Below are 18,479 nucleotides of genomic sequence, written 5' to 3' on the forward strand. Positions count from 1 at the left end.
TGAACTGTGTCTTGAAATCTTTACCTCAAATTTTCTTTCCTTGAGTATTCATATATGCTACCCTATTGGCCTCCAGGATAAAACACCGTCACTGAGATGAAGGCAAAGATTTCACTAGACCCAAGATAAATGACAAATGGGTGTTTATTGGGGGAACACTCACACAGATAATAATAAAGAACTGTGGAAATGTGTCTCTGCTCTATCAGATTATCAGATTGGCTGGCCCAAGAGAAAGAGAGTGGAAAACCAAGACCATGCCTCAGGCTTCCCTCAAGCCACTCCCAAGGGGATGTGGCTACTGTTACAGGTTCACAGGCAAGAGGCGGCTACATTGAGAAGTCCAATGCTAATTTTTCCCTTGTAAGTAACTTGTTCTTTTGTTCAGATTCCCAGTTACTTTTGTCATTCTATTAAGAGGTATCTCATACTAGGTCCATTTAAATAAACACAATCAAAACTAGGCTATTTCTGGCTGTAGTCCAGGCTAGTCATGAACTCCCAATAGTCCTGCCTTAGTCTCTTTAGTCCTGGGATTAGAGGCCTGAACTGACACATTCAGTTGGTTTAGCATTTAAACAGTGAATTCTTGAGTCATTTTTTCCCCAGTGGTTTTATATAGCATTAAACCAATAATTTTATAATAATTTATGGTATCTACAACCATCCAAAAGAAAAGCCTGTGTTCACTAATGAGTTCTCTATGGTTCTCCACTTCTGCCAGACTTGCAATAATCACTAACATGCATCTTCTCTCTACAGATTTACCTAGTCCAGGTACTTTGTATAAATGGACTCATTTGTGCCTGGCTTCTTTAATTTACAATACTGTCTTCAAGGCTCATGTGTGGTAACAACACATATCAATACTTTGTTCATCTGATGGCCATTTCACTATGAAGGTCCAGCTAACATCAGCAGTGCTTTTATAAACATACATGCACCTATTTATGTTTTCAGTTCTTCTGAGTATACCTAGACATGAAAAGTCCCACTCATTAATAGTAATATGACTAACTTTTAAAAGAACTGTTGAGCTGACTTCCATATCGACTTCACTGAAGCAGAACCACTGTATGCTCCCACCAGCAATATATGAAGATATGGTAGAGACCAGTGGATCCCCGAAGGTCACTTGCCAGCCAGCTTAACCTAACCAATAAGTTTCAAGTCCAATGAGAGACTTATCTCATAAATAAAGGGGGCCTGGGGGCTGACTGGGTGTAAGTGCTAGCTGCAGAAATCTGATACTAGAGTTGAATTCTCAGAACCCTAATAAAAAGCCAGATGTGGAAGGATGCTCCCATAATCCCAGAACTCCTGAAGGGAGATGGGAGGAGACAGGAGAATCACCTAGAAGCTAGAGGAAGAGCCACCCTGAAGTATGTAACACAGCAGCAGAAAGAACAAGACAGATATTTCCTCAAAACAAGGTGGTGGCAATTCTAGCACTTGGGAGGCAGAGGCAGCAGATCTCCCTGAATGCAAGACCAGCCTGATCTACATAGTGAGTTCCCGCCCAGCTTTGGATACACTGTGAGAGCCTATCTCAATTAAAAACAAAATCAAAAACAAAACAAGGCGGAAGATGAGAACTGACCTCCACATGCAAGACTATGACTTATGCCCACCTATCCACCCATCCAGAAAGAGACAAATAATAAACCTTTCTTTTTTAAGATGGAAATGGTCAAGGAATGGCCCTTCTTTCCCTCATACATACACAAAAGCAGCTTTGGCTGAAATTGTCCAAAATTCTGAAAGTACACCCCAAGACATTTTGAATGTTTGTTAGTGAGACATCCACACACCCATCTGGATTCCCTGTTGTTCAGAAGCAGTTCTCTGGCCTCTGTGACCTGTCTGCTTCAGTTTTCCAGTCAAGAGGACAGATAGTCTCTCCCTTTGGCATTTGCTAGTGACTCATGTCTGGGCTCCTTGGAAACCCTTCTGCCACACAGGAATTTTTCCCTTGAGATGTGGACTGGTCCTGCTATTTCAACTCACCATATTGCAGAATTTGGGAAGATACCTTCACACCTAGTTTTGTTGAGCAGTCTGCCCTTGGGTTTTGCTTGTGATTCCTTCCAGTTTCCCTTCTTCTACGTTAAAAAACATTTTTACAAAGGTTCTTCCATCACACTTTTCCTAAAATCACAAGTTCTCATTCCTACTCTGATTGTAATAGGAAAGCTGTGATAGTTTAGACCGGTGGTTCTCAACCTGTGGGTCTGACTCACAGGAGTCTCCTATCACATTATCCTGCAGATTTACATTAAATTCGTAACAGCAGCAAAATTAGTTATGAAGTAGCAACAAAAATGATTTTATGGCCAGGCATTGGTGGTGCACACCTTTAATCCCAGCATGGGAGGCAGAGGCAGGCGGATCTCTGGGAGTTTGAGGCCAGCCTGGTCTACAGAGCGAGTTCCAGGACAGCTTCCAAAACAGTACAGAGAAACCCTGTCTCGAAAAAAAAACAAAAAAATTATGGTTGGAGTTCACCACAACATGAGAAACTACATTAAAGGGTTGCAGCACTAAGCAGGTTAAGAATCAGTGATTTGGACTAACACTGTGCATAGAAACAGCCAGACACTGGATTTAAATATTTCTGACAACCACATTAGTAAATAGGGGTCAGCGAGATGGTTCAGTAAAGGTGTCTGCCACCAAGCCCTACAACCTAATTTCAAACCCTGGGAGGCCAAAGGGGAGGTAGAAGGGGAGAACTGACATCCACATGCAATGTAAAAGTGCTCAAGAAAAAAAGAAGCTACAAAGTGAATTTAAGCTCAGCTTGGGCTACCTGATATCACATGTGTACACACACACACATATACACACAAGTAAAAAGGCGGGTGAAATAAATTTCTGTAGTATAGTTTATTTAATACAATGTACATAAACATAATCAGTGTAACACTTACTGAGATATTACATTTTTATATCAAATCTTTAGGTCCATTATGTAGACATCTGTACAGCATATCTAAATCAGAACTAGCCATTTTTCAAGTACATACAATGGCTACATCACACTAGTTAGTAACTACTGTACCAGATCTAGACTGTTTACTGTGATGCCAAACCAGAGATACATTTCATCATGATTTAAATGCTTAAAGGGATAATCCTAGAGACTGAATCATTATGTATAATAAACATATATAATACATAAAATAGGGCATTATTCCATTTCCATTGTTTCTACAAGAGTATGTAGCAGGTTGTCTTTGATTTTTAGCACTGGAGATCAAACTTGACCCTGCATGTGCTAAGACAAGCGCTCGACCACTAGTCCTAAATGACAGTTTCTATCATGTTTGATAAATCTTCAACACAATTATCCACCAAAGAAAAAAATCATAAACATTTAAAATGACATCCCACTAGACCATGTTCAGCATACTATAAAGACTGTTTGAGAAATTCTCTGAAATTATCATAAAAAGAAAACAAATGTTTTCATAATACATGTACTCTGGGAAATATATGTAGCTTGCGTTAAGCCCAACATACCCAGAAAGTCTAAATTCAACAACTTAATTTACAACATTTTTTGGTCTCTTTTCCTGCTGTAGCATTTCATACTTGTGTTTGATTTTTTTTCTTTGCAATGTCATCTAATGTACTATTTCATTCTTTGCATTTCTTGTAAACTGGAAGTTGGAACTAAATGTTTTTAGCCTTCCTAGAAAGAATATGAGTATGCTGTGTATTTCATAAGCTGACTTATATAGTCTAGTTGTCTTATGTCTACTTTTAATCCACAAATAGCACGATGTATTAATACATGTAAAATCTGTCATTAACAAAAAGATACAAATGCAAACTAGATCTAGTTATTTCCTAAAAGGACAAGAAAAATGGAGTTGTGAAGAGGTCTTCAATTTGAATGTGGTGTATTACACAGGTTCAATAAAATGAAGCAATTTCCTCTTAGTTTGCTCAACACAAAAATAAATATTGGGGCTAGAGAGATGGCTAAGTGATTAAGAGCACTGGCAGCTCTTTTAGAGGACCCAGATTCAATTCCTAGTACCCACATGGTGACTCACAACTGTCTGTAACTCCAGTAGCAGGGGATCCGATGATCTCTTCTGGCCTTCACAGGCACCAGGCATGCATGCGTGGTTCATAGACATACAAGCAGACAAAACACCCATACACATAAAATAAGATGCAGGTATCAAAATCTATTTTATATCCAGGGAATAAGACTCTTTTAGATTTACTCTAAATTCTGTAATATATAGTAGACCCCTTTCTTGCTTAAAATGTAAGCATTCTGCTAAAGAAAATTTAGTCAAGGGTAAAACTTTAGGTAGCAAATTAAAATTTCTCCTTGTTATTCAATGGTCACTCTACAACATGGCAGAACTACAGAAAAAGACCTTCAAGAACACAAAGACTATGATGACTATGATTATGACAATATTTAGGTAATGCAATCAAAGCTGCATACTTTCTAAGACCACCTAGGTGGTCAGTGGTCAATTTGTATTCCTGCATCCAATTTTGATGGCCAGGGCAGTACTGAGACGTATGATCATCAAGCAGGAACCGGAGGAAAAGTATGCTTCCATCTCTACAGTATATAGGCAGTGCACTGACAACAGTCACACTCCCACAAAACAAGCATCTACCTACCATATGGCAGGCATGTGCATTAGGCACACTTTTTTTTTTATGGTTAAGGAAATGGAAATCAGGATTTAAACAGCCCACCCAAGGCACACAGCCAAATAAGACCTGAAGCTAGTTTAGCAATAAAAAAAGCCTGAGGATCTTCTACCTCACTGCTGGATATCTTTCTCCCCTGAAGACAGGTTTTCTCTATGTGTATGTAGCACTGGCTGTCCCGGAATTCACACCACAGACCCGGGTGGCCTCTGCGTCCCGAGTGCCGTGATTAAATATGTGCACCACCACCACCCGGAACAATACCAAGTCTTTTATTCAGAACAATTTCACTAAAGAAACTGTCACCGTAAGTTTTCCTTGCTTGTCATTACTTTTTTGTTCAAAGTGAACTGACAGACTACAGTCTGCTTCCACTCTGTGTATGTGGGTGTGAGCGTTACCTGAGTGCGTAAGTGTGTCTGAGGGTTCTGAACATTGATACAGTATGTTTTAACCAAGCCCACTCCGATTGTCTGCTCCTTTCTTGCACTTTATTATTAATTACGTTCTCTGAGTCTATTCGGCACTCCCACTATGTGCCTGGGTCATCCATGGGAAGTGTGGGTCGTAGGTGCTCAGGGAGCAATCCCTGAAGAAAACCCACTTTCCCTCTCCCGCAGCCATCATTTGACAACAGCTCCTCAGTTGTAACTTTTATTCTGAGCAAGCAAGAAACTACTGGGGACTACCTACCTAGGCTTTTTTAGTACTGTTCATTTGGGTCATAGAGCCCTTTCTGTGATGTCTGCACATCTATAAGCGGGGAAGGAAGGAAGGAAGGAAGAAGGAAGGAAGGAAGGAAGGAAGGAAGGAAGGAAGGAAGGAAGGGAGTGTGAATAAACAAACTGTGAAATTTTTGTGTTTAGGGTGACCAATTAAAAACAAAACAAACAAAAACAACTCAGCTGATTTCAACCTTCAATCTTAATAAATATCCCAGAGGTGTTTTAAAGGCAAAGAACATCAGGTTTTATGGCGGCATATGCATTAAATCTCAGTGCACTGGAGGCAGAGGCAGGTGAGTTTGAGGCTAGCATGGTCTACATAGTTGAGTTCTAGGACAGCCAGAGCTACACAGTAAGGCCTTGTCTCAAAAACAAAACTAAAACTAAAAAGAAAACCCAAAGCATTACATAGAGATTTTCTTTGGTAGACATCTTTTCATTTTCTTATACCTGACCTGGAAGGTTCATTTACAGACATTCCCTAGAACTCAGGGGTTACTAAATCAACTCCAGGAAAAGGCTTTCTATGACAGCAGTCCTCAAGAGGTGGTCCTTGGATCACCAGTATCAGCAGAGGAACGGCGTTGGGAGATAACACAGGGCCGCCAAGGTCGCCAGGCTTTGCTCCCGCTTTTCTTCTCAGTCTCACATCTAGCACTTAGATACCTAACCCACTTGGAGTTGGTTTTATTTTTACTTTGGGTATACAGTTAGAAAAGCAAGCCTAACATCTCTCACGTGTGCATTCCCCCATCCCGAATCATTTACTGAAGAAGTCTGTCCTTTAGGCACTACGTATTAGCGGCTTGTTCAAGGCTCAGCTCACCATAAAGTTGAAGGGGTTCATCTCCGAGCTATCTCTGCATTATTCACTGCTGTTTTGGTGACTACGGTTTGGTGGTTTATTCTCTTTTTGCTTTCACAATTGCTTTGGCTATTCAGACTTTTTTGTGATTCTACATAAATTTTAGAGTTTCGTTTTTCTGTTTGTGTGTGATGAATGTCATTTTTATTTTGAAGGAACTGCATTAAATCTGTAGACTTCTCTGTGTAATACTGATAGCTTAACAATACTCTTTCAACACAAAACATGAGGTATTTGTCTATTTTTTGAGCCTATTAAATGTCTTTTTTAAAATTTTTCTAAATTGGTATAAAACCTTAAAAGCACTGTGTAGTGGTCCCCATAAACTCATATATGGAATGTTTTTCCCCAGTTGGTAGAACCACTTGAAAAGGATTAGAAGGTGTTGCCTTGTTGGAGGAGGTATGTCACTTTGCAAACTATACATCTGATAGGGAGATAATAGCCAAAGCACATAAAGGACTAGAACTCCTCCCCAACAAACAACTAAATATCCTAGTTAAAACTGGGCTAGACACTTCAAAAAATATTTAGTAACAGGTACATTAAAAAATAGCTTAACAGCAGGGATCATTAGTGAACTAATAAAAGTCAAATCTACAACAAAATACCCAGTTAAAATGTCGACTAGCAATAGAAATAAGCCAACTAGCAAGAATATGAAAGGAGGAAAAAAAGAAACCCAAATAGTATAGCCATCATTGAAGACAGTATGGTGTTTCCTCAAACAAACAAAAAAGCAAAACACCAAAGATACAACTATCTGCAAGCTCACAATTTAGGTATATCCAAAGGAAATGAAATCAGTACATTAAAAAAAGGAAGCCTATGCTCACTGTAACACTATTTGTTGTGACCAAGCCAAGATAAGAAATCAGCCTAAGTACCCACTAATGGGTAAAACAAAGAAAATACAGTATATAAAATGCGGCACGCACACACAGGTGTATATACACACCATGGGACAGTACTCACAAATCAAAAAATGTCATGTGAAGCAACATGGAGGATATTATGTTACGTGAAATAAGCCAGACACAGAAAGCTGAATATTGCACGATCTCACTCATATGCAGCACCTAAAAAACTGTTTTCATAGAGGCAGAGGTTCAAGTGGTTACCAGGAACTTGAAGGAGGTGGGGTGGGAGGTTAAGACTAACTACAGGTACAAAGGCATAGTTAGAGAGGAAGGATACATTCTGGGGTTGTACTGTACAGTTTAGATGCCCAGGGTTAGCAATAATGTGTATATTTTAAAACAGCTAGAAGAGCAGTTTTTACAGTCTTATCATAAATCAAAAACAATGCTTATAAAAAAGTACAATAGTTACATGTCAGTCAAAAAGTACAGTAAAAACTTTTAAATATACTGCGCAAAGTAAAAATGATGTACAGATCACTATAGGATTACCATCAGCCTTCACTGAATGCGTTATTACTATTCCACTCCCCATCTCACTCTTCCAAATTGTTCTATCAAGGTCATTCCTGGGGCTACAGAGATGGCTCAGTGGTTAAGATCACCGCTCCTGCAGATGACTGGGTTCCCAGCACTTATATGGAAGCTTCCAACTGTCTGTAACTCGAGTTCCAGGGTACTAGACCCCCTTTTCTAGCCTCTGCGGGCACCAGGCACATACGTGGGACACCTATACACATGCAGGCCAAACATTCATATGTAAAAAAAAATCGTTTTTTCTTATATTTTTGAGATTTATAGTATAATTACATTTCTCCCTTTGCTTTCCTCCATCCAAACTCTCTCATATATTCTTCCCTGCTTGCTTTAAGATTCATGGCCTCTTTTCTCATTAACTTTGCTACATGCACATGTATGTGTATTTCATATTTCAATATTCATATTTCTAAATAAAACCTGTATAATTTTACTTGTGTGTATGTTTTCAGGGCTGACCATTTGGCACTAAATAACCAGTAGGTAACAGCTTTTTAAAAACCAATTCCTTGCTAATATTATTCTTTCCCGCCCGCTAATATAATTCTTAACCACTGGAGCACGTGTCCAGAGCTCCAGTGCTGAGCAGAAGAAACAGGATTCCCCGAGCTTGCTAACTCACAGGCAGCCTGGCTGAATCGCTGAACATTGGGTTTAGCGTGAGACCCTGTCTCAGAAAATAAAGTGGAGAAGAGCAACTAAAATACCCGGCAAAAACTGACCTCTGGCCTCCATGTGCACATACACCTACACATACATGCACATACAGACCACACGCACATGCTTACAACCTACTGTGATTTAATACTCATCTGCAAATTCATAACAAAATATTTACATGTCATCTGCTTCTTCCACCAAAAGACACCCAGCCACCTTATCTGTCATTACTGTCTCCCCACCCTGAGAAATAAACTTTGAAAAGGAAGTATCATGCTGATGCTTACACAAAGGATTGTATTGCATCTGACAGAAGCAGAATCATCCTCCACAGCCTTACTTGTGGCAAGAGTCAAGGAGACAATGCAACCAGCAGGGTATTCTGCTCTATTCCCTTTCTTCTTATTCAAATGGTCATTTAATTTAACTCAATATAAATATATATCTTAGTCTATTTTCTTTTTTCTCCCTATGCTCAATGTAGTGTTTTTCCTACTCTTCAAAATTAAAGAAAACCAGCAAATCCCATTCTAAAACACAAGGCTAATACTATACACTGAAAATACGTTCAAAGGTCAAATGTCACTTCTCAAAGCAGGTAACAATGTCTTTCTATTTCAAGTCAGCCTTTAAACAGTGTGCTCATGTAAGTTAGGGAGCTTTCCCAAGAAAATTTTATCTAGTCACTATGAGTTTTCTCTATCCAATCATAAAGATTACTAATTTTATTAGTCACTATTTCTTCCCAAAATGGTCTGCAGTGTAGAAATGAAAACATTTTTATTTATCGTTTTCCACACCATCACACATTCACAGAATTCCTAACATACCTAACACTAGGCTGGGATCTGAAGATAGACAGACAGACAGGCACGCACACATGAGTGCGAATAAAACAAGGGTGCATCTTACCCCAGAAAAGGTTATAGAGACCTGGTATACAGTGCAAACCTAAGATAATAGGCTATATGTTAATTAGTGACAGACATTATTTTTAAAATGTAAGTCTTACATTTTGAGAGGCATTTTTTTTACTACTTAAAAAAAAAGTACAAGTAAGGTAAGGGGCTGGAGAGATGGTTCAGTGATTAAGAGCACTGGCTGCTCTTCCAGAGGTCCTGAGTTCAGTTCCCAGCAACCATACGGCTCACAATCATCTATAATGAGATCTGGTGCCCTCTTCTGGAGTGCAGGCATACGTGCAGATAGAATATACATAATAAATAAGTCTTTAAAAAAAGGGACAAAAAAAAAAAAGAGGTAAGATGTCCAAGGTCCTTATAAAGTCAATTTTATATATCACGTGATTAAAAACTACGTGAAAGAAATTTAAAGACTCACAAAGAGGTGTTTATGTATTTTTCTGTAGTTTCAGCCTTACTAAAGTGCAAGTTCCCTCCCAAGGCCTATGGGACACTGTCACGGTGCAGGCCACTTTCATGATAATAAAATGTCACTAGGCAGATGTCTGTAGTAACAATGCGAAAGCTCTAGTAAGTAAATGCTGACACGGGTGCACAGGGCCATGCAGGGCACAAACTACACCAGTAGTTGCCACTCTCTTCACTGCAGGCATTCAGCTTTAACATACTGTCCTTTAGGAATAAACAATTACTAATTCCTTGCAAGTTTCAATCTCTGAATACATGCCTTTTTATCCTTCTTGTGATAAGATGGAAGCAAAGCATGTCTACTGTATAGCAACATACGCTATCTAGAAGAAAAAGGACCTAGGCAACTGCTTGACTTACAAACTGGACGTTTTCCCTTTAAAGAACATCTTGACTTGGGAGAAGGACAAAGCCGCCGAGAGTGTGGTTGATGCACAACTAATAACCCCAGCACCAAGGGGCTAATCTAGGCAGATCACGAATTAAAGGACACCCTGGACTGCATAGTGAGACCTGTCTCAAGCACAAAATAAAAAAAAGGGACAAACCACAGATACATTCCTGAGAATGAATATGACAGTATTTGTTACTAAAGATCAAATTGGAGTTTTTAAGTGAAAACTGGAATCCTGGAAAACTTGAAATCCATCATATATGAGTTGGACAATTTTCCCAAATCTAAGGATTTTCTTGATGACAAGGGAAACACTAACAAATGCTATACTTAAATATTCTGTAAGATGTATCAAAAACTGGTGGACCTAAAAAAAAAAAATCAGCAAGCCACTTTAAAATGATCCATGCCTGATATTACAAAATCATCCCGGATATAGAGCCTACTAGACAGACCAATACTGACTAATGTAACAGTGGGGGAGAGTGCAGCAGAGTAGTCAGGTGGCAGGTATAAATACAAAGACAGAAGCAACACAGGAAAAAAGCACACACACCAATACGTATGAAAATGTCATAATAAACTCATTATTTTGTACACTAAAAACACCAATTTAAAAACATCCATTATATAAATAATTCACTTTCTTTCTTTTAGAGTCTACATTATAACCAACCTTTAAGAAACACAGAGGCAGGCAGATCAGTTCAAGGCCAGCCTGGTCTACAGAGCAAGTTCCAAGACAACCAGGGCAACACAGAGAAACCCTGTTTCAAAAAACCAAAAATCAAAACCAAACCAAACAACCCAGTCTCAAGTCGACAGCCATACACCCTTAACACACCAAATCTTGTCTGGTCTTGGAAGAAATTATCTCTTGTCACCTTTTTTAAAAAATTGCTTTGCTACAGTCTCACTCCTGGCTGGCCTAGAACTTGCTATGTAGCCCGGCATGGCCAGGGACTCACAGGGATCTTCCTGCTTCTACCGCCTGAGTTCTTGTCAACTTTTACCTCCAGAGAATAGCAACAATTACCTGGAGGGGCTGTCAAAACTCCTCCCTACCAGCCACTGATCTCTCTGTCTGGTCATATTTTTTTCCTACCAACAAAATGCTCTCACAATAAAAGTGAATACAGAGACAGATACAAGAATCCAACTATTACCCATTAAGCCAGATGCTAAAAAGATTTGAAAAATATAGAAAACAATGTTATTCTGTTCATTAATTCTATTTGGCTTTGGAAAAGCTATTTTTTTTTAAATTTATTTATTGTGTATACAGTCTTCTGCCTGCATGCCAGCAAAGGGCACCAGATCTCATTCAAGGTAGCTGTGAGCCACCATGTGGTTGCCGGGAATTGAACTCAGGACCTCTGGAAGAACAGTCACTGCTCTTAACCGCCAGCCCCTGGAAAAGCTATTTTAAATTTAAAATGATATTAACATTAACATGGTGGTGGCATGCCTGCTATCATAATACTTGGGAGGCCAAGACAGGAGAACCCCAAGGGGCCAGCACAGACTCCATATAGAAACCCATTTACTGTCTATCCCCATCCAAATTAATATATATTATTTACAACTTTCTTAGTTTCAACTTCAAAATAGTAATTATACACACACATATCCAAATAGAAATAAAGCTCTCTGAGGTCTCCGAAATTTAAGTGCCAAGGGGTCCTAAAATAAAAAAGTTGAGAATACTGTCAGTGCCTTTGAAAAGTGTGTCTGGATCATAAAGAGTAAGAGTAAAGAATGACAAGATATATTGTTGAAGAGATGACCAGATGTCAGATCCTACAGAGCTTGTCAGTCCAAATAAGGAACCTGGATTTTATTCAATTTGGAAGACACTGTTTCTCAATATCACTTTGGTGAACACAAACTGGGGTTGGAGGGACACTTAAGTGACTCCTCCACATACCAACAAATACATTTTCCTACCACAAATGTGATACAATCATTACTTTCTCTGCCTTACCAACTGTGTCTGTGTAATGATCAACTCCTGTGTTCCTACTTCCTGCATCTTAAATTGCCTCCATTTCATCATTACCAGTTTCATTTTAATAACTTCCTTGTCCAACTAACAGACTCCTTTGCTGCAACACAGGTTGAACCTATGTATTACTCTCTTTACCGTGTCCATACGTAAAGATGAACACTGTTGGAGAGAGTCATAGTACAGAGCACACTGGCTGTAGGTCCTGAGCACTGCCTGGCAGTTCGTCCTTACTCTTCTATTTCCCATCATGCTCAGTTTCTCCCTTAAATAGGCAATTCTTGCTGGCTCATGAACATGCTCACTTAGTTTTTTCATTTAAAAACAATTTGTTTATACAGCATGATTTCTTCAGCTTTGTAGATGTGGGCCTTTTGTGTCACTTCTATAATATAACAAAAACCATAATTATAAATATATCTTAAGGAACTGCTGTGAAAATTAGATGAGTATGGAAAACAAAAACAAAACAAAAAACTTAGGACAGAGACTAGTAATGTTTGCAATATATCATTATTGCTAATATCACATATCCATCTATTCAGGGACCAGCTATACAAGAGTGACACACTATAGAGTCATTCTGAATTCCTCAACTCTCCCTCATTCTAATCCATCTGTAGAGTCTGTTGAATTTTACCTTTCAAGTTTCTCCTGTTCTGAATACTTTCCTATCTACATTATCATACTTTTTATGCTATCATATTGTTAAAAGGACAATTTGAAGCTCCAGAATTGTTTCTTGCATTCACGTTTATTTTCCCAAATTTCTGCATATTATAGTCAGGATAGTCTATTCTAACCTTGTACCTGAGACACTCATCTAGTTTAAAATGCTTGCTCCTATTGTAATAATAAGGTCTGAGTCTATGGCACAGCCTATGAAACAAGGCAAGTTTGGTTTGTACTTACCAATACAAACTCATTTGGCATCTCACCTCTTGTATGCCTAGGAGCATCACTATACTTTCCACTTCCTAGTTTCTCTATTTTGTACCCTGTGCGATAATATTTCTGCATCTCTTAGCTTAACTTCTATTAATCCATTATGTCTTAGATTAACTGTAATTTCTTCAGGGAAATGGAGATGGGGGGAGCCAGAGATCCAAGGTCATTCTTGGATATGAGGTTGAGGCAGCCATGACGTCAAGAGATTCTGTTTCAGAAATAAAGGAGCTAGGGAGATGGTTCAGTTGATAAAATACCTGCTATACACGTATGCGGATTAAAGTTCAGATCCCGGCACCCAGGTAAAAACTCAGGCATGGAAGGCCACCTGTAACCCAAGGACTGGGAAATGGAGACAGGGTGTCCCAGGGCATTGCTGGCCAGACCAGTTTAACCAAATCAGCAAGTTCCAGGATCAGCGAGAGACCCTTCTCAAAACACAAGGAAGATACCTGCTGAGCTCTGTCCTTTATGCACATGAGCACGCATGCATGCATACACACAAAAGCAGGCACATACACACAATAAACCAAAGAGCACAAACTTAAAGCTGCATGAAGACAAGTATATTATCAGCTTAACGTCAACCCAACTTCTGACCAATGCTTAATACTTCTCTACTAATTGTAAGGAAAAAGGTCCAGCTAAAGAAACACCCTGAGCAGAGCCAAAGAAATATACTTTGGCCCTGCAACCAGAACCAAAGAAATGCACACTGACCATGAAACCAGCGCCAAAGAAACACACTTTGTCCCTGGAATCAGAGTCAGTGAAAGAAATACACCATGGCCCTAAAATTAGAGCCAAAAGGCTAAAAGGGACCAGTGAAAGAAACACACTTTGGCCCTGAAACCAGAGTCAAATCTGACTTTAAATCTGTGCAGAAAATCAACCAATCCCTGAGCAGAAGATCTAGCCATTCTGAGCTCAGGGATTGAAATCTGACCAATCCCCACCCTGGAAATCTCCCTGGAAAAAGTCTGCCCCTAAAAAGCCCTATATAAACCCTCTGCCTGTTCAGCTTCTGGCTGTTCGGGCTGCCTGGCTGCCCCTACTACCCTGGCAGAAGGCAGCCACTCTCCTGGATTCTTTCCTCCCAATCAATCTCATGAATGAGATTTGGGTGAGACCTTCTTTCACTGGAGCAGAGACGACCCTGGGTGGAGCAGAGCAGAGCAGGGTTATAAGACTTTTCACTGGGGAAACCTTCCCTGGCAAGAGAAGTTATTACATTCTGGACTGGAGCCGAACTGTAACAACTTTGCTTACACTGGGGAAGCCTTTCCCTGAAGCAGGGCTATAAGCTGCTACGCTTACTGTGACCTGTGGTATTACCTGGCTCCTGACTGCCAGAATACCTTTCCATCTGAGCTGTAACACTCAGTATTCCAGTGCCAGAATCCTCATCCATCCTATCCCATCCGTCAAAATGCTTACACACTAATGATTTGAACAGTAAATCACTTTAAAGAGACACTAACTAGTTCAGCTACTGGGAAAGAAAGACATGTCATAGAAGGTATAATTTTTGATTTTTGGAAAGAGGGTGTCATGTGGCCCAGGATGGCCCTGAATTCAATGTAGCTGAAAATGCCCTTGATCCTCCTCCCTCTGCCTTCATAGAGCTAGGATTATAGACAAGGGCCACCAAGCACAGCCTAGGTGTATTGTTATCATTGTTATTACCATTGCTGCTGATATCATACTCTTGAATGACTCTAGCTGGGCCTCAATCAAGCAACCCACTACAGCAGGAACTCTCAGGCGCAGGAAGTTTGAGAGATTTAATTTGAAATGGTACCACCTCAGAATAGTATAATTTTTTTCAGTCACCAATTCTCTATACGTATTTTGCAAAATATAACTTACAGCAAAAAGCTTTGTGGATGGTATTTATATTTAATTTAGAAGGGAACTTATGATTTTTTTTCAGTAAAACTGTTTTTCTAACCATTGGATTAATGTGAAGTATAGTATTACCTAAAAACACAAGGAGTGGATAAAAGTGGTAATTTGGAAGGATACAGAAGACCAATTTACATAGCTTGTTTGCTTGTTTTATCTTTTGAGATTTTTTTTTTTGAGACAGGGTTTCATGTAGCCCAGGCTAGCCTTAAACTTCTGATCCTACTGCCTCCACCACCTAAGTACCGGGGTTACAGATTATAAATTACCCACATTAGAGTTATATGTGTCTTGAGAATATAAAAACAATTTATTATAAGATGGTTTAATATTAATCTTTAAAACCACTAAACTTGGTGTACATCTGTTACACGAACAATAAGCAGCTTCAAATTATTTAACATCCACATAGAATAGTTAAAACAACAAGTGCATTTGCTTACAGGGACATAATCAAAACAGAGTAAGAAAGCATCAGAATTTCTTATAAGATTTCAATACTGAGAATCTCAGGAGATCGTCAACAGTTTATAGAGCATCCCCTGAAACTCTGTCTGTGGCATACTAGGTCTACTTGGGATGGTGTGGCTAACAATAGGTCTTTTCACAGCAGTACACAACTATTCCTTGTAAACTACAGACGTGTCTATGTGTAAAAATTAACACAGATAAATCATGTATAGTTGCTAGTACACATAAACAACAAAAATCAAATAATCTCCCTCACGTGTATCTCTGGATCAAGAGTTGCATACACTCTGAAAAACACACTCAACATTGTAATATGCTAGCCTGCCTCTCCCTCTCTCTCTTTTCCAAGACATCTGCTATATAGAGGCTATCCTGGAATTTGCTTTGTAGATCAAGCTGGCCTTCAACTCATAGAGACCTGCCTGCCTCTGCCTCCCAGGTACTGGTATTAAAGGCATTTGATAACACACCCAATCTAAGCATTTATTTTAAGAAATAATGCTACTTCCTAAGACAGTACATAAGACTTAGAATACGCATGTATAATTTTTGAAAAAAGGAGAACATGCATAAGTTATTACACACATGATCTATTAAGAAATATTCCTTTAAATTATTTAAGGATTTTAAAGATGAGCACCTACTATTCATAGAAAAATTCTTTTTTTTTTCTAAATTAGATTTTATAGCTTCCTTAGGTCATTAAAAAATACTAGAAACTGTTTTATTCTTTAAAAACCGTTATCTCCAGGATATGGCTAAAGATGTAAATGGTATGTAATTTCTCATGTGATAACAGCTACCCATTTTTGATCTTTAAAGCTAAAATACTATTTTAAAAACCATCAAATGCAATTTACTACTACCTGAAAACTCAGCTTCTAGAAATTACCATTTATAAAAAGAAAATCAAGAGACATTTTCACTTAACTATACTTAATACTTCTTGTTTGTTTGTACTTTTCATTGTTTTGTTGTTGTTGTTGTTTGTTTATTTTGTTTTTACTCGGGTTTCTCTGTGTAACAGCCCTGGCTGTCCTGGAACTTGCTTTGTAGACCAGGCTGGCCTCCCAAATTCTGGAATTAGAGGCAGACACCACCACTGCCCAACTATACTTAATACTTATATAAACACTTTCATCCCAACCCTTTCAAAAAGAAACCATGAAATCCTAAATACGTAAATAGATGCTATCAAATATTAGTGGCACCATGTTTTTCATGGTTAACTAATCTGGAAGACTGATGACCACTATGAAGGACAGGAAACCAATCTGGCACACACATTAATCTGGACACAATGGGCACTATCATTGTCACAGTTAGCAGTAATGAGAAGCTCTTTGGAAAGCTAAGGCACAAAGAACTTCACACATCACAGACTCTCACTTTTTTTTAAATCATCCTTAAAATGAAAGACCCATTCTCCATTTAAATTGTCTATTTCTAAAGTACTTTCCACATAATGTTAACACACCATGATTTCTCAATCTTGTAATACTGCCCTCATTTGATTTCCCACACAAAATGGGAGGTGTGGAGTTTTGTTTTGGAGTCTTCCCCCACCCTTTGATTAGAAACCAAGGCAAAAGGTTGTCTTCACATACTCTAAAATGTCTACCATTTGGGAACTACTGTAAAGTACAGACACGTACACCTCCCATGTTAGAAGTTCCTTGAATATTGGCAGTGAGCTCTGAAGACATATTTGCCTGTAATTTAAGGACGAAGCGTGAATGTAAACCGAGAAGGACCGTAGTAGCATGTACTCCATTACATTTCCCTAAGAACTTTCCCTTAAAGTTCATGCATGTCTCTCTGTACAGCCACGGACGATGATCTGGGCTATTCGATGAAAATAATCAGAGCTGCATCTGTCCGAAAATATATCAATCTAGCTTATCATCAACGCAGATCTGCAAAACTCACACGTCCAAAGGAGGGCTGAGGTAGTATTCCCCGACAGAGGATCTTGGTTTTGTCTGTAATGTAACACTCACAGGGCAGATAGTGGTCCCTCCTAAGTGAGATGCTGGGAGGTGGATGACAGAACCGGGAGACCCACACGTCGGTCTCCATCCTTGTCCTCCCCCACCCGCTCCTCATTCCTTTGCTTATCACATTCGAAGCTGAGAGGTGCCCCAGTGGACAGTTTTATAGGGTCGTTTTCCTGGTGCGTAAAATGGGATCTAACGCCCTCGGACAGCCTGGGGTTGAATGCCATTACTGCCAGCCCCCGAGGCTCACCTCTAGCTTGTGGTTGATCTGGGACACAGTCTGGGCTTTGTGGCAAAGCTGCGCAAAGCAGGAGCTAAGGCTGGTCATCTTCTGCCGCCCCTCGTAAGTGATGTCCGCCTGGTCGGGATCGATCTCCCCCAGAAGCAGATCCACATCCACGAAGGCCTTGTCGAACTCCTTCTCCAGCACCTCCAGCCACCGGAACATGGACACCCCGCCAGGGGAGACCCCCACAGGGCAGGAGGCGCCCCCTGGGCCGCCGCCGGCTCCCGCCGGGCATGGGCCGCCCGCCGACATGGCGCCGTCCAAGGCCTCGCCGACTGCTGCTCACCCTGGCCGCCCGCCCCGCGCGAGGGGAACTGCTGGCACCGCGGCGCCCCTCGCGAGCGCACACAAGCCCCGCCGGTCCCCTCCCTTCCCTCGCGCCGCCAACGCCGGCAGCGCAGCTCCAGAGCCGCAGGGACAGCGCGGCCGAAGCAGCGACGGCGGCACACGGAAGACCCGCCCGCATCCCGGCCCGCCCCCGCCGCGCATGCGTAGCGGAGGCCAGAGCCAGCGCAGCCCAGAGGAAGGAAGTGGGCGGGGCCGTGAGAGACCTCGGCCAATGAAAAGCCTCCGCCTCCGGGAGTCTGCGGCCATGTTGACGACTGGCAAAACCCTGAGAAGCGGAAGGGATGCGGCGGGCCCTTGCGAGCGGGAAAGGCCGGAGGAAAGGAAGGGTCGCTGAGGGAACT

The 18,479-nt window shown here is 40.4% G+C and overlaps 1 protein-coding gene across 2 annotated transcripts in view; it reads right to left on the minus strand.

Moving 5' to 3' along the window:
- Gopc (golgi associated PDZ and coiled-coil motif containing) overlaps positions 1 to 18,241 on the minus strand; it is a 43,648-nt gene extending 25,407 nt beyond the window's left edge. The window contains exon 1 of one of the 2 annotated variants that reach the window (XM_005073292.4): positions 17,755 to 18,241. In XM_005073292.4, the coding sequence (XP_005073349.1) occupies positions 17,755 to 18,042 (288 nt within the window). In that variant the 5' untranslated portion in view covers positions 18,043 to 18,241. The remainder of the gene's footprint in view (positions 1 to 17,754) is intronic. The other variant, XM_005073291.4, reaches the window with a different exon arrangement.
- Positions 18,242 to 18,479: the final 238 nt, after the last annotated feature.

Source organism: Mesocricetus auratus, unplaced genomic scaffold (assembly GCF_017639785.1).
Source record: "Mesocricetus auratus isolate SY011 unplaced genomic scaffold, BCM_Maur_2.0 Super-Scaffold_100018, whole genome shotgun sequence".
Taxonomy (NCBI): Eukaryota; Metazoa; Chordata; class Mammalia; order Rodentia; family Cricetidae; genus Mesocricetus; species Mesocricetus auratus.